The 18,887-nt window shown below is 26.6% G+C and overlaps 1 protein-coding gene across 1 annotated transcript in view; it reads left to right on the forward strand.

Moving 5' to 3' along the window:
- LOC112679989 (neuropeptide Y receptor type 6-like) overlaps nucleotides 1–18,887 on the forward strand; it is a 69,768-nt gene that overhangs the window by 27,653 nt on the left and 23,228 nt on the right. Inside the window, exon 2 of the mRNA XM_025549950.1 lies at nucleotides 17,828–18,566. Within this exon, the coding sequence (XP_025405735.1) occupies nucleotides 17,962–18,566 (605 nt within the window). The 5' untranslated portion in view covers nucleotides 17,828–17,961. The remainder of the gene's footprint in view (nucleotides 1–17,827; nucleotides 18,567–18,887) is intronic.

Consider the following 18,887-nt stretch of genomic DNA (forward strand, 5'->3'; position numbering starts at 1 on the left):
TGAAGTGTTCTTAATATATCTTAAAACGAGGTCATATGTAATAATTAATTAATAAATGTAAACATTTAAAATGGTATTATTATATGTCCCGTAATTAATGAAAATTATTTTGTTATTCAATTTTTAATATATACCTAATCATAGAAAAATCAACAATTTTACTATAATATGTAAATATTAATAAATAATAATCAGATATCATTAAAAGAAAATCTTTGGAGGGGTGGAAACCCCTTACACCCTCCCCGTAACTACGCCACTGATTCGAAATGTATAAATAATATTTAAATGGTATTAATAGTAAAACGTAAGATAAAACTTTTTTGTATCACGTAAAGATTTAAACAATTTATTTATACACAACATTTTATGTTCATTGTCTGCTTCATTTTTTTTTTTTTTTTGACACTTTATATTGTAGCTTCAAGTAATACGGCGTGTATTACATATTTATTAAGTGTTAAAAGTTTTAAATACGTGTTCTTACTATTTTATCTTCTGTTTCTTTTTCAAGTTTGTAGACGCCATTAAGTTGTCTTTTACATAGCCTGTCTACTTCTATATACTATAGATGTAGTTTAATTATAAATTATTCAAACTTTTAATTGCTTAAAAATGAAGAATGGAATATCAGATATTTGTTTGTTATAATTTAAATAAAGATATTAGTACAAAGATATATTTTTACCAACTATAAAAAAGGTAAGCCTTTTAATTATGTTAGTACTGTTTAAACAGGTTTTGAATTTATTGTGAATTGACATAAATAAAATTATTAGAATATAAAAAATTTTAAATTCTTTATCATATTAATTGGTACAAACTAATATTTTGCAACATATTATATTTTAATTTTCTTATTTATTTAATACAGTAAATGTTACAGAAATGTATAGAAATAATCTTTTTTTACTGTAAACATTTAAATAATTGATGTTTCGAAGTTCAACAGTACCAAAATACTTCAATTATTATACAATCCGATTAAAATTGAAATTCATCTAGTTTATTAATTAATTAATATTTTTAATAAGTTGATTTATTTGTGTATAATATTATACATATTATGCGTTTTAATTCATGTTTATACTTATGTAATATATGTTGAAAGAACCAACTTGAAGATTTTAAAATTTATGAGTTAAACGAAAAATTTGAAGCCTTTACAATATTATTTAATTTCAAAATTAATTTATTATAAAAATTAAATTATTAATGAGTTATTACTAATTAACGAATACGGCACTCCGTAAGATAAGATTACTATCATATGATTTATATATTTTAATCATAAAATACGCATATTAATTGGTATTGTTTAGTGATCATTTATCAGAAGTATATCTATCGTGTTCAGTTTTTATCATCAATACTAATTACTATTATAATCACTAAACGAATATAATCTTGACACTTTGTATGTTATCAAAATCATTCATGAAACATGTTGAAGTATCGAGTAACGCAATATAAGCGTAGTCAAAATTAATTACATCTGACAAATATATGGAGGTCCTTTTGATCAATTTTTAATAAAATTATACATGTCGTTTCTCCAAAGGGCCTAAAACGTGTTTTCAACACTAATCTGTCATCTTTGTGAATATTCTAAATATAACAAATTATAATAGGTACAAAATATGATAAACATTTTTTAAATTGTTTGTAGGTAGAACCCTCGAATCTTGTACTCTACTGTAATTTAGAAGTTATTTCAATATTGAAGAAAGGACATATTTTATTATGAGTTTATTAAGATGACGTGAATACTTAAGAATATTAAAATAAAAATAACTTAGTGTGTTTTAAGAATGTTTTAGTGTTCTTGATAAACATTAATGAGTTGTTAAGTTGATAATTTACATTCCCACTTTCAGAAACAATAAGGTCCATAAAAAAGGCTGTTGGTAATTTATTTTAATCTAAAATATAGAATATAATTTTTTTTTTAATTTTTAATTTAACTTACTTGCTTGAAGCATCAACTTTTTTTTTTAAATAAATGTTGACTTATGTATTTATTTATTTAATTTAAAATTGAAAATAAGTATTTCGATTTGATTAATAAGCTATTAGATTATATTCTATATAAAAGTATAACACTTCTGTTATAATAAATTAGTGTTTATCGGAATTATGACTTTGTAGGTAATGATTTCGTAATTTAAGAAATTTTTACTCAATGATTGAACGATTGTTAATATTATCAATCATAATATCAGGAAATAGAAAGTACAGGAAAATGTATAAGTTCAGTATTAAGTATGAATCATACTAGTCAGACACATACCGACAGACACCGTACTGTAATGTTCCGATACAGACATGGTCAATTCATACTATTCAGACACATACCGACAGACACCGTACCGTACCGTTCAAATATACTATACTTATTATTATTCCCATACCTACATTTGCGCTACAACATCGTAAAGTGACTTCACTAGTTTCCTTCTTTTCCTCTTTTTTTTATATTTTAAGTTTGAAATATGTTTAAAAAATGTTGTGATAATGCATATAGACATTCTTGGTTTCTCTAACGAATTCAATTAATAACTCTAAATTCATCACGTGTGAAAAATATAAAAAAGTGCAAAAATGAGAAGTTTGTAAAATATGTACGAACTTCAAAAGTGTGTGACTGCGAATAATTTTTCAGTGAATAACAGCCGACGGATATTATTATATTATGTATGTTGTTCATTTACACTTATCATACAGACTGGATTCAGACCGGATCAGATACGTGTCGTCCCGACAAAACATTTTCGGAATGCCGGACGGACTCTGTCGGTTCGCTACGTGTATGAATGGAACGAAAACGTTTAAATGTGAATTACTGTATTTAAACAAATATTAAAATATTTTTCGGAACGGTACGGTACGTGTCTGACTAGTGTGAATCATACTTTAGAAATCATTGTCATTAAATCATCATAATCGATCTTTATTATAAAAAGGAGATAACTAAAAATAATGAGCCTAAATATAGTAAAAAATAATATTATATTCTTTATCCTTATCACAATGCTTTACAGATCGATGGTGAATTGAATGTAGTAATCTTTTTCATCAACTACTACGAAAATATATTTTGGGAATTCCTTAATAATTGGTCTGTATATCGAAACGATGAAAATACATGTTTGAATAATAAATTGACCAAATATAGGTTAAGAAGACCGATGAAACTATGTTGGCTAATATCGGTTAAAAATTTCATCAATATTAATGTAGTTAAAGGCAGAACTAGGAATTTTAACGCCCGTGGAAAATGTTGAAATTATGCCTTATCATAAACTAAGAATCAAATAACCTTCCTTACAATTATTTTCTAATAATTAGCATAAAGTCATTATTGATTTTTAAACACATTGTCAGTAACAAAATTAAAAATATTAAACTAGTAATCTATAATAGATTATATAGGTATTTCAAAAATTACACTCTCTAAAGTTTTACGTCCGGGGATGAATCCCTGTCTTCCTCGTCACTGAGTGTGGTAATATTAAAATATTGTTATAAATGTTTTCAAAATAAACGAATAAATTTATCGGTCAATATACTCTCAGTCTACCACATATATAGCAAAATATCAATAACCAGTGTGCATATCTAATGTTTTCATGCTGTAAAAATATAATAAATTAAACTTAAACATCGATAATCATTATCCGATTTTAAAACTCTTTAGTAGGATTATAAATTTCAATTTTCAGTCGTAGGCTCTTAGTTTTCGGTTATTCCAACATCATTATTTGTATTTGGGTGAATTTTGACTACTACGAACAGGAGTTAACGTCCTTTGAAAATTGCTTTCTTATGAGAAATTCCGAAGAGCATTTACAGTTGTTTTAAAAGCCTATTTGTTTTGGATCTCATATGCGATCAGGGTATAAATTACATACAGAGGTCTGTAGAGAAGCTTCTTGAAGAGTATTAAATTTATGAATTTGTAAGTAAAAACTCGTTTGCATAAACAATTCGCATGTTCAGCTATTGAATCGGAGAAAGAGAGAATAAATACAAAATAAAATTAATTCGAAATATACGAACGGAATTATCTTAAAATTATCTCCGTTAAGAAATAAGTACAAAACAAAACGATTTTTATATGAATATTTGTTATTTTTTAACAATCGTGTGAATTCAATATGACCTGAAACTATAAAAAATAATTTGTAATTATTACATTAAGTTTAATACATACTTTTATTTATAATGTAAATGTGTAAGTGAATATTTTAGTTTAAGGAATTCTTTTCACTTGATTTAAAATGTTTATATTATTTACTGAAAAAATGCATTATTGCTCTAAAATGATATTTTAAAATATATCTCTCTTGCTTCTCATGGTAATTAACTTATCAAAAATTTAAAGATATTCTTGAAATGTATTTTAATGTGTGTAGGTAAGTCTTCTAAGAGGTTATGACATTATGGATTCAATTTGTAAAAAAAAAAAAAAATTAAAAGAAATCTTTCATAAACTTATTTTCAGAATATCAGGAATTCTCACAAATATTTCTATGAAAAATGTGTACATAAATGATATTGTGGGCGTTGTACTCATAATCATTAAATGTATTTTCCAAAATGTTCTAAGAATAATTGAGTTTTAGTATGAAAATTTTGAATGAAAATATTATAAACAAATCACGCGATATTTGAAACTATACAAAATCTACATAATTAACTAATATATTTTTCATCATTGAGTTGTATCATTGAAAATACTACCGATGTATTTGTCAATGAATTTGATATATTTGAGAATGTATTTAATTCAACGATTACTCCTACTCTTCCAAATAGTAATTTTCTATTAAAAAATGTTATTTTTATCCTACTATACTTTAACGTGAATTATTATATTAAACGTACTGTTCTATTTAATTTAATTTATAATAAATAATATTCAGTGTACGATACTGAAATATAGATTACACTAAACTATAGACATAGGAGTCGAAAATATAAATTAAAGAGTTTGAAACTCATTTGTCATTATCGTTGTTTTTATGATCGAGATGTTGAAGAAGTTTCATTTTGAAAACAATTATTGAAAAGATAGACTTAGGGAATAATTAAAACTCCGTTAAGAATTACCAACACTAATTTCAGTCACCCTCTCTAGACAAAATATATGGCCTTCACTACGCTTCCACAATTCCCTGTCACACAAAGAGTATATTTCATTGTGAATATTATGTTTATAAAATTCACTCAATATTTAACGAGGAGAGAAGATTAGGCTTCGAAAATAATAAAACTAAGATAAGTTAAATTTTAAAAGCAGTAACCAATACAAATTACTGAGACCCGATGAATTTGTATGATTTATTTAATTCAAATCCTACTAAGGCTTTAAGTTTCCAATCAAATAATTTCAAATAGTACCCATTTATTTAGGTACTTATACTAATTAGAAAAACTATGAACTACATAATATAACCTCCACAATAAACTGGAAAAAAAGGTCACCACGTTGTAGGGAAAACTAAGATATAATAAAACGTTATTACTTGTTAAATCGAAATTATTTGTTACTAAGATACGTACTGTATGAAGTTACGCACATGTCGATTTTTGTAACATCCATTCATTTTATATTTGTAATTCATACTACCATAGTAAACAAACTGTTTGAAAAACTCCGAATAAATTGTTTAACATGGAATATTTTACAATGTGATGTATTTAATACAATTTAAATTTAAAAAAAAAAGTATTATTTGAACTAAAGAAGGAATATAAACTTTTATAACATTTCAGATTAAAAAAATTGGATATAATTTTTATTAAATTAAAATTAAATTTAACTAACGTTAATTTTTCTAAATTGGACATTTTAAGTTGTAAATTATTTAATTTAATTTTTAATCAGTTGGTTTAGATTCAAAGTTGAGAACATATATAAAAGTATAATTTCAATATTCCCTAGTTAAATTTCTTTTTAATATAAAATGATTCAAAAGATATAACATATATATAATTTGTTATATATTTATTTGAAATGTATGATGTATAAATAGGTAGCATATCCGACAGTATATTTATAAATGTTTGAAACATGATGAACATAAAATAAAAAAACGAACATCTGCTACTTATATTTAATTTATTATAATTTATTTTGAAAATTCCTTGATATTCTAATTTTCTTAAGAATTATTCTTTTCTCAGTGACATTTAACTATATCACATCTATAATATGGTTCATTCTATATGTCTTATGTAAAATGTTTGTATCGAAACTAAAGCTGATTGGGAAGTGAGATTCAATTTTAATTCTAGTGAGAATTAAAATTTTCTTTTATAGGTTATTTAGAGTATTAACATTTTTTTTTGTTTTAAGGTACAATCAATACATATATAATAACTATACGTATCATTGTGGTAAATTAATAATTGAACCTTAGTTATCTGATATTATATATGTTAATCTACTCCATCAATATATGTAATTTAAATGTTATTTATAAAATTAACACCATTTCATATTATCACTATAAGATTGTTTATATACGTTTACTTTTGTTTAAGGGCCGTAAAATAAAATAAAATAATATTCAAGGATAAAATCTGAGATATTTGATAATATTATACAAATATTAAACAAATACATGGTTTAATTTATCACTAAATCAAGAAATCAATTATTTTATGGTAACTATATTATACTACATTGAAAAAATAAATAAATGATATACGAATAAAAACGTATATAACGATATAAAAAAATATACGATAAATGTTGATTGATTCAAAATATGTTTTAATAAACTAGAGTCAAGATTTTTATCACGAGTGTATTTTTTGTTATTCGTTACTGAGAGAGTATAAATAATAGTACAGGTTCCTATTTACATGAATAAAAAAGTGGCATTGATACTGACACATGCAAAATATTTTTTTTTCGTTTAATTTATTCTAGACACCTAATCAAGATATAAATATCGACAGCAACACAAATAGTTACATTCAAATAGTATCAAAAAAAAAAAAAACAGAATATGTAAATTCAAAGAATTCCAGATGTACATTGTACATTATAAATTTTACGTTCGGTTTTGTGTTATGAAAAAAAATAATCACAAATAATAATAATTATAACAACAATACTGGTCCAGTCTTTTGGTCAAAATTTGATCTGAAAAACAATTTTATATAATTTTTTAATTTATTTAAGTATAAAATTAAATTAAGCATTAATAATAATAATAATTAGTGTCGATATTAACAATGATACAGCCCTTTCACATACTTGTGTATAATATCATAACAGATTCGAAATCTGGTACATAATCATAAAACACGGAAAATGTGCAAAAATTGCGAAATTTCCTCTCTAGATTCATTAATTTACAGCTATAATTATTAACATATTTTGTAATTCTTTTAATGTACATTTAAATCCATCTCTAAAAGTAATATTATTTTATTTTGCAATCTTACATTCCGATAATAATTGTTTACCCTTTATCTCTCATGTTATTTAACAAAAACCAACCTTACATTAATATTACAACAACATTCGTACGACTTTACATGTATATTTTTTTTCAATAAATCTATTAGAAAATACCTTATAATTGCTCGAATATTTTTTCTCTGCAACTTATATACATATAGTGGAATAATCGATACCAAAAATAATATCGCTTATTAATTATATATAGAGTAATAGAGTAATAATAATATGTTAATATAATACAATTTCTCCGTCGTAACTTTATTCTTATTGATTATAATATAATGTACATTAATCGAACAGATAACATCGAAAGTAAATTTTGAGATTAGATTTGGATTTAGATTTTATTAATATATTATAAAATATTTTCATTTAATATTTCATTGAATTCAAACCGTTATCTTGTATTTGAATTATTATAATAAAATGTCAACACTTTTTTCAATTAATCACAAACTATAGTAATACTAAAAAATATACTAAAAAATGTTTTGATTTATTGTCTCAGATAAAATAAAAATTTATATTGAAATACATTTTTAATAACTTAAAAAGTGTTACAATCATTAAGGGTCGAAGACACAATCTTCAATATTTAAGCTCAGCTGCGAAATATTCTATGCAAATACATTTCTTAATGAAGTTAATAGATATAATAATTATAAAGCACAGTTCTTAAAATACAAAATATGGTACTCTTATTATTACATTTTAACAAGTGTTCATCACAACCATCTTTAAAAAATTAAAAACAAATAAAATCAAAATCTCGTTATTTGTAAAAACATCCATTTATGTAAACATTTTTTTTAAAGTACAAACTACTAAATAAAATTTCTTAGGATAAAGTATTATATGAGTATACTATTTTAAAATTGTAAAACAAAATAATAATTTGTTTTGTAATAATTGTTGTTTTCTTCAGAAAAATTCTTATGTTTTTCATTAATATAAGAAAATCCACATTGAAAAAATCAAATTTAGAAAATTATCTAAAATACTATTTTAATTGGATATTATAATGAACTATTATATCTAAGAATCTTTTGGTGTCCATTCACATAACAAAAAATCGGTCATAGAGAAAATAAATATCCTCGTCATACCCATTTACACAAAACGTATAACTATTGATTTTCTTATAATTATTTATTTAATAATTATTTATTTATTTATTTATTTAATATAAACGGACGTCAGTCCTAAAACATAATAATTTTAACATTGTGTGTGAAAAACACGTTGATACGTAAACAATATCTTATAGTTAAATATATACTTAAAATTAGAGAATGAGTAAAATAAAAATGCTAAAGTAGATATAGAATACAATCAAATATATAAATTATTATTCAAATATAATCAAAGACAAATGTATTACCTGCAGTCATAAAAAGGTTAGCAGAAGAGTTCAAGATATAATTTTTTGTTGAAAGAAGTGGATAAAAAGGTTTTGGATCTCTGGAATTAAGGTAGTTAATTTTAAAACGAATTAAAGAGAGAATTTCAGGACAATCTATTGAACCTAATATTAGTTTTAGTAAAAATTTAGAGAGTAAAAGTGTACGACTGTCAGAGAGTAGAGAAACATTAAGAAAATTTAAAACATTATTATATGTACCGTGGATAGGTCTGTTTATGTTAAATTTAAATGAGATAAAACGTAAAAAATTATTTTGGACAGATTCCAACGTAAGAACTTGTTTCGACGTATTATTTATCCAGATGAGGGGGCAGTACTTTAGATTAGAACGGACAAGAGAGATGTAGAGGATTTTTAAGGGAATAGGATCTGAAAATCCAGCATAAGTACGTTTAATAAACCCCAAGTTACAAAAGGCTTTATTTTTAATCATTTTATATGTAGAGAAAAATTTAATTTACGATCAAAAATCATACCCAAATCTTTAAATTGATTAACAAGCTCGACATTTGTGCCAGAAATTGAGTATTGAGAGTTAACGGGATTTTTAATTAGGTAAAATTTCATAAATTTACATTTTTGTATATTTAAAAATAAATTATTCTCATTACACTACAAAATAAGGTTATTAATGTCTAATTGCAAATTAAAAGCGTCTTGTTCTAATTTAATAATATTTGCTAATTTTGCATCATCGGCAAATAGAAGGATATTAGAATAAGTGATGACATTAGGAAGATCGTTTATAAATATATTAAAAAGAAGAGTTGACAAGTAGTCACCTTGAGGAACACCAGAAGGTATATTAAACTGTGTAGAGGTAAAATTTAGATATTTAACGATTTGGTGGCGTCCGGATAGGAATAATTGAAGTTAATTTAGTAGAGAACCTGAAAAACCAAATACTTGTAATTTTCTAATAAGAATTGTATGATTGACCTGGTCAAATTCCTTAGAAAAATCGGTATAAATAATATCAGTTTACGCATTTAATTCAAAAGAATTAAGAATTATGTTTTTTACCACAGCTAAATTATTACAGGAAGATCGCTCGGGAGTAAATCCATATTGATGATTTGATAGTAAGGAAGAACAATAGCTTGATAATTTTGAGGAGATTAAGTGTGAAAATAATTTTGGGATAATAGATAACTTAGAGATAGGGCGATAATTAGAAATTAATGAAGGGTCACCTTTTTTTAAAATTAGAGAAATAAAAGAAGTTTTTCAAATTAACGGGAAGAAACTTTTTTTGAGAGATAACTTAAAGATATTTGTTAATACTGGAGTTGAAATAAATCTACAACTATAGAGGAATATAGAGTGTATACCATCCGGGCCTACATTAGAGTTAAGTTTGATATTAAAGATTAAATTAAAGACATCTAATTCAGTTACAGTACAGTTTGGACATGACCAATTTTTTTTTATGGAAATTAAATATTTAAGATCATCTTGATTAATTTTAACTCACTGCATGTGAAAAATACCTTTACATGATAAACAAGTAATCGACCCGGTTTCACTTCATTTTAAAGTAATTGCACAGACAACACACGATACCATTATTAATATTAGAAACAGAGATAAGTGACGATACAACTAGATTACAGAATAAACGTGTGCATACGACAACAGTTCGACACTAACTGTATGTATAGTTTAAAGTCTATTAGGTCAAATAAAAAAACATTTAATTAATTTCATAGAATTATCGAAAAAATATACAAAATAAATTCCGTATGTTATGCAATATTTTGAATGGTATTTATTATTTCATGCAATTAGAAATTTACCAGTGTATCTATTTGAAATATGCCAATAAAACAAATAAAGGTCATATAGCCTAGTATTATAACTAATTAAAAAAAATATCTGAAGATTAACCAAAAATAAACTCCAAATAATAATAATGGCACTGTTATAACAGTGTAAATATAATAACTTGTAAAATTATTTAATAATACGTATGTCATATGCTCGTATTTTATTTTATAAAATAATAAAATAATAATAAAAATGTTTTCAACTGATAGGTTTGAAAATATTTAGGATGAAATGATTAATTTACATTTATTCTATAAACAATACCATACGTGATGGATATGGATATAATTATAATAATAGATAATATAATGAATGATGCTAAATATTGGAATAATATTAAAATTTTAAATAAATTAATAATTATTTATTATAACAGGGTAAACCACTATGGCACTTAAAGTTATATAATTTTGCGGAGGTATGACAAGCACATCTATCAGTTTTACATTGTGTTTTACAGTTACATCTCGTAAATCTGTGTGATTCAGAAAAGCTGCTATATTCAGTTGCTTCTTGAAGAGTAATTGGCTCTTTTTCTTTCGATTTAGTGACAACTATTTCGAAATCAATAAGTTTTTCCGTGCATTAATTATTTTCTGTCATAATATACATATGTTTTAAAAATCTATTATCCGTATCTATGACGATAGTAAATTATAAATTATAATCAAATAAAATTTGAGATACGAGCTCGATCTACATCAGAAATAGAGATTCGTACCGAGGTTCCTACTTCAAGTTCTGGATATTTTGCATTGGATTATTTTATCATTATTTTGGCTTGTTTCTCTAAACATTTAGCAGATAATTCTCGTTTGTGATGAATCCTCTGCTGTCGTTGATTAACTATGAATAAAATTGTTAATACTAAAAAATGTATAGAGATTAATTGTAATATTTTATATCAAGTTGTAATTCTTGCTTGGTCCATTTTTTTATCATTTATACTACGAGATTGATCGACATGAAACTGTATCTGGTTGATTAATCTGAGCTTCATCAACTTTTAAAATAATTTCGATATCTTTTTCAGATTGTAAATCATCTATTTCATCCATAGGTAAACCGATTGATGCGTCTAATCGTCTAATCTAATCATCAATTTGTTCAGAATATTCGTTATGATTGATAAAAATTATTGTCATGTTGGTTTTTTTTCAATTTATGAACAAATCGTGTTATCAAATTTTAATCGCATTTATTTTAAATTAATTTTTTAATATATTAATTGAACAATTTTCTTAAACACATCATAAGCACCACTATTTTTATTAATTTATTACAGACTGTTACGATAGGATACGATTTACAGAGTTCGATACACAATAATCAATTATTATGGAAAATATAAATAAATATCGATAAGTCAAAAACATTAAACCGAGTTAAGATTATCTATAGTCGGTTCGATCAGTCTTGTCAATTTACAACATTGCCTAAAATAATACTGACATTTAGATACAACTACGAAATATTCAACAATGCCTAACATCAAGAATTGTCAACAATGACAAGGGAATGATGACAATTCCTAAATTATCTACTTTTCCGGTAACATATATACCGTGATGAACTGCCGTCTTATAACTACAATACTACTATTTAAAATTTAATGCAGTGCCTTTCAGAATCTAATGTAATTTAAATATTGTAAAATATACAATAATTAACTTTACATAAATTTTTGTTGAGTTTTTATTTAATATCGAGAGTTATGTAGTATCTGACTTATTATATGAATTTAAGCAGGGGAAAATATTATCACGCACTGAAACTCATCAAACGTTGTCTGTATATCATAAGCTGGTAAAAATTGCAACAATAAACTCCCACTTTATAATAAATCACATGGTATTATGAAATGTAATTAGTATAATACTAAAAAGTTAATATTTCAACCACTGTTTATTTCATATTGTTACACTACAATTATCAAACCAGGAAGGTTAATATTTTATACTTGTAGAAATTGTTGTGAAAATTTCAAATTTACTTGGTGTATATTCTCTAAATTTAAAATACAACTCACAACATTTAGTAATACTTGTGCGTTACTCGATGTTTTCATATGTTGATGAATATATTGTTTTTATTGTTTACTTCGTTCAAGGATTTAAATACTGTAGTAGTAAAAACTTGATATGAATGTTGAATATAAATAATAATTTTGCAAAAAAAAAAATATTTAGCATATTATGTTATATTAGTGCTATAGACATGGGCTCGCTTGAGAAGTATGAGTGTTCTTCCTCGCCCGAAATTATAACAAATTTAGAAAAAAAGTATTGCTTGATATTTTTATACGAGTACAATTTAAGATTAATAATATTATAAATGTTTGCCAAGGTTATTTATATAGTCTATTATTAAAATATTTAGTGCTATAAAATTAATTATTACTAAAATTATTATCTAGTGAAATACGAGGTAGTAAATATATTGAAACACTAGAAAAAAATATCTAGGCACGCCCCTTGCTATATGTGTTTTAGTTAATTTTTAATATATGTATTACCGTTAAATCGTCTTCTCTTTCCAATACTGAAATACTTTTTATGAAGTCTCGAGGACATGACCGTATTATGTATAATATAAACATATATATGGTATATACCAGGAATGGCAAATAAGTGGCACGCGTGCCAAGGTTAGCACGAATGAGATTTTCGATGGCACTCGAAAAATTTTATTTATTTTTAAATTATTTGTAAATAATTTTATTTATTGTTTAATTTTTATTATTTTATAGATTTTTAAGTAACATACAATAAATTGAATTATCAATTGTACTTATTAATAATACATATTTCACAATTACGTATTGTTATTTTATATTTATTATTATAAAATAATTTATATGTTGTAAAATAGTGAGGTACTAGATTACTAGAAGTGTGTGTTCACTTCAACTAGAAGTTGTATTCTAACAAATAAAAACAATAATTTAATATTTTTTTTACATTACTTTCTACATTATAATCATTATTTTTTGATTAATATTTTTCATTTGTATTTTTCTGTGTTAATAAAAATAATTTTGGCACAGCTGAATTTTTTTTTTTTAATTATGTCATAAATTAGCACGTTGAAAAAATCCTATTTTCTATCCCTGTTATATACAGTGGAATTTCGATAGTTTGAACCTCTAAAAGTCGAATTTTTGTTAATTCAAAGGAATGTCTTGACCCCTACATTTCAATATATGATATGTATGATACATTTTCTCGATAAGTCGAAGTCATTTGAGTTGAATTTTGTTTTGTAACTTGAATTCTTCAACATACAGTACCGAAAATTAATGAAACAATAAAAAAAAATGTATATGTAAACAGCGTATGTGCGTATGTTCATAAATAATGAAAATAAATTAGTTAAGTGGAAAGGAATCGGATAATAATGATGATGTGAAATTATCTTTAACTACTCTTGCCCAGGAATTAGATTATTTACAGGTAGTACGTAAATATATTCATGAACAACCAGAAACTCCAGATGAGATTTTTTCCGCTATCAACATAATTGAAAACTTTACAGATACGTCCTTATCATACATTAAAAAATAATCAAAAATATGTAATTTCTTCCAAAAATAATCCTACTTTTATTTTATTTATTTTACTATAGAATTCTTTTCTGAAAATTTCATTACATACATAGTATGTATAAGTATAGTATAAGTAAATAAATAAAATGATAAAATAATATCTTTCTGAAGTATATAAAAATAATAATAATATATTTTCGATAACTCGAATTTTTTTCTACCCCTTACCAATTCAAGTTTATAATGCTTTTTGTAAATCGAATTACCGATTGCTCGAATTTTTTTCTTTGCGCCGGACCGATTCGAGTTATCGAGGTTCCAGAATATATTCTACAATCCCCCGTTGTGGCCTCACCCAAGTTACAATCAAATAGAATTTAGACTGTGTCATTAGTGCATGTAATATGATATTTTTAAAATATTTGTTTAAAGGATTTTTGAGAAAAAACATTTTTTGTTTTCAAACCATCTGGTAATAAAATAAATAGTTGCCGGTTTATCTGCTCTTGATAGTCTTACCATATAACTTACCATGTGAGAAACAGTCAGAGCGCAAATCAATACCAACATATTTAAATATTTGGCCTTGAGCCGTATTAATTGTAATAACGAACGAAACTTTAATGTGAAATTATAGCTTCTTAAACTGGAAAGGTAAATCTGTATAAATCATAGGTGCCTATAGGGGATATAAAAGCAACATCATTCGCCGCTGGTCCAGTAAAAATAGTAGCTTCGATAACATTATTATGCATAACATTTATTCTAAGTATTGTACTGTTACATAAATTTGGCAAGAGAAAAATACCTAATTATACTATAGGAACATCAACTTTCAGCTGTCCGTTCTGTAGTGGAGAACTAGCAAGATTAAAAGAACTCAAAAATTCTTGTAGTTAGTGAACAGCGTCCTCCGTACTCACAACAGCATTATTTGATCGATACTCTTTAATTTTTCCTCTTACGTGTTATAAAATAATATTGTTAATTTTAGATGCAGAAACGTTTCATGGTGTTATAATAGCTCTTTCAGGTATACAAGTCAGGAGTTTGATTTCTGTAAAAAATCATCAATCATATGATAGACAATAAAAATAAAATCAGTAATAGTTATTACAATCTTACCTAATTTTGAATCAACTGATTTAATTCTAATCTTATGTAAGTAAATACTACAAATTCCTTATATGATATGTTTTAATGATTTCATTAAATCTTATAAACTTATTTTATATACTACCATAAATATTAAACATTAGTATGAACGTCTTCTATAAACCTGAAGGTTGAAGGTAAGGTGGTCGTAAGAGTAAGTATCTGCCGTGGCCAGAACTGGTCGTTTGCTCATCTTCTTGACTGCTCGACTCGATCGATAAATTATTAATTTTGGTCTGTTATAAGCTCAACGCATCATGCGGGTATGGTTTACTCAGCATAGTCAGCCCCACTTGTCCTTCCTCTTACTAAACATACCATATTAGCCATGTCATACTTAAAGAGTGTAATATTTTGTGTCAATGTACGATAATCGTTACACCGTCCACCGATTTGGTTCCATAAAATACAATCGAAAATTGAATAATTTTAAAATTTTTAAATTTGAATAATTAATAAAATAGAATTTAACGACGATGAATATTATTTTCACAATATTGATTAAGATATCTGTTAATTCCGAAACATTGACGATATATTGTCTGTTAATGTTAACAAATAATTGACATCATTTACATTATTAGCGTTAAATTGTATGTATTAAACAAGATAAAATCGTAAAAAATAATATTTTTCATGGTTAATGAACCGAAAAATTAAATTCAATTCGATTTCAGAAAATATATTGAATTAATGAATACAATATGCTGGAAATTTATACTTGAACATTATTCAACGTAAAATTATTTTTAAACGAAGAAACTTACTAAAAATATTGAAGTTACTCATTCGGAAAGTATATTTTAAAACGCGTTTTGCCAATTCATCACTCACAAATAGTAAAACTATTGTGTCAGTTTTCTTTTGACGCATTTACAGTTCGTAAATATTAATTATATTTTATATCTTATATTTTTGTCTTTTCCCTACCAACATTTTGCCAAAGATGCTTAGAACCATAGTCTCTTGTCCACATCGAGAACAATACACAATTTTAATTGTATAGATACGTCTTATAAGCTTGTAATATATATTGAAAATGTCATACATAAACGGAAAAAGTCTATGGTCAGACAGAAGTAAAAACAAAGTGCATTATCTAAGAAGCTTCAAATTTACCTTCTTAACTAATTGTTAATAATATTTCACCGCCATTCGTGTACTTTTCATTCGCTAAATTATGAGTACCACGACGAAAAGTCTTGATACTATCATGTATAACCCATCGCGTGTACACTTTACCTGAATTTGACTTGTGTATATAATGCTAGTCCGTCAGACCTTATCCGGCCGATCAACTATGACCTTCTAATTCAGGTAAACTAAAAAAAAGCGCAAAAAATGCAGCGTATCTGAATTTCGGTAGACACATTTATTGATGGGTTCTAATCAACTCACTGAATGTCTCCTAATAATGGATAACGGTGAACTCCACTAGAGCACGATTTGTATAAAAAAAAAAAAAATCAATTTTTTACCTATTAATCTGTTATTTTTATGATTAGAAGAAAAATATATACTTAAAAATGTATACTCGAGATAATTGCATATAAAAAAATTATTTATAGTTCTTATCGTTGAAATAATATTTAATTTGATAATCTTACCTACATGAAATATATAAGTATTAATAACTTTTTGTTTTATTACACATAAATTATGTGACGAGATCTTATGAATATTAGTTTTTAGATAAATCATAATATTATAATAATATAATATTATAATATTATAGCTAATTGTTTTCCAACAAAACTAGCAACCATACGATTTTAGGGAATTTTTAGTATATTGATTAGGACTTTTCAATAAAAAAAACTAAGCATTTCCATTTTTTTTTCGTTTTTTATTAAAATAAAGTCCAATATTTGTCTGGAATTTTCACAACAACTGGTGCACTATGTTTTCCGTCAAGGAAAACTAAAGTGTGACTTTTCTTTCTCCTTCTCTCCTTCATAAGGGAACATAAAAGTATTACGCAGCACATATTTTGCATTTTTGAACCCCTTCCCCGTTCTAAAAGCATCCGTCAGACAGTGACTATCCAACGCATCCATCTTATATCAACGTTTTTCCAAGACCTTTTCTAAATTCTTACATTCTTATTAATAAAACGAATTTCTTTCGAAATGATATAAAAATAAGAATAATAAGATGGCACGTCTCCGATGATGTCGGTAATTCATTACCATTTGCATTTATCGAAAGTTAATTCGATTTTATAAGTATGATAGTTGTATCAGATTACAGATTTAAACTCCCTCCCACCATATAAGTTACTATATGATGTTTCGAACCCCTTCGTCCGGATCTGCTGAAGTAATATATTTAGTTGAATGCTCTCCATAACTCCATACGTGTCCAGTTGATTATAACAGTCATTACGTGCGTGTTTCAGAACGAACAGCCGTGGGAGAGTTATGACCGGTGGAGGATCATGGAGTGAATTGCGTGAGGCGTAGCAGCCTTGGGACAGACGACAAAAGACCGTACTACGGTCCGCGGGAAACGTGTCTCGCAGTCGTGTACGTCATGTTCAATCCACCGAAACTTCATAAGCACGACTTCAACGGGTTCATGACGATGATGGCCACGTTGATCGAGACCACGGTGAAGGGCGACGGAGTCGGTATCGGGTGGCCGGACTTCAACCCTAACGATACGATAGGCGAAGGTGGCAACGGCGATGGTGACGAGCCGTCTAACGGTGGCGGTGGCGTCGGCATGCGCAAACTCCCGTTCAACTTGACGGTCAAACAGGCGTTGGACGTGATATTCGAGAACCAGCTGAACGCGGACCAGGTGCTGGTGCTCTACCTGGAGGTGGCCATTGTGGTCGCGTATGGCGTGCTGTTTGTCATCGGGCTCGTGTCCAACGGGCTGGTGTGCTTCGTCGTGTTTCGGCAATGCGGCAAGAAGAACCTGCCCAGCCAGGGCCCATCGCCGCGCAACCTGTACATCGTCAACCTCGCATTCGCCGACATAATCATGTGCGTGGTGTGCATGCCGTTCACGTTGTGGGCCCTTATGTCCCGCCGGTGGACCTGGGGCTTGATCATGTGCAAGACCGTACCGGCCGCCCAGGGTGCCAATATCACCGTGTCGGCGTGCACTATAACCGCCATCGCCCTGGACAGGTATGCGATAAACGTACAAATAATTATAATACCAAATAACGATTTTATTTTTGTACTATTATACTATTATCTGAGTTACCCGATTGTTTCCGAGACGTTTTACTATTTTAGATTAGAGCAACTACCATTTCGATGTAAAAAAAAATTAAATTGAAAAAACGTTCAATCGTCGTATAGGTATTCTAACGATATTTAATTCAATATTTAATTTATGAATTTACAAATACTTCAATCGGTAAAATTAATGTATTAAGCAAAATTAAATATTTTTTACGTATCCCAAAGAAAAAAATTATATGTCCAGCTCAGAGCTCATATCTT

Source organism: Sipha flava, unplaced genomic scaffold, assembly GCF_003268045.1.
Source record: "Sipha flava isolate LNK unplaced genomic scaffold, YSA_version1 171_pilon_pilon, whole genome shotgun sequence".
Classification (NCBI taxonomy): Eukaryota; Metazoa; Arthropoda; class Insecta; order Hemiptera; family Aphididae; genus Sipha; species Sipha flava.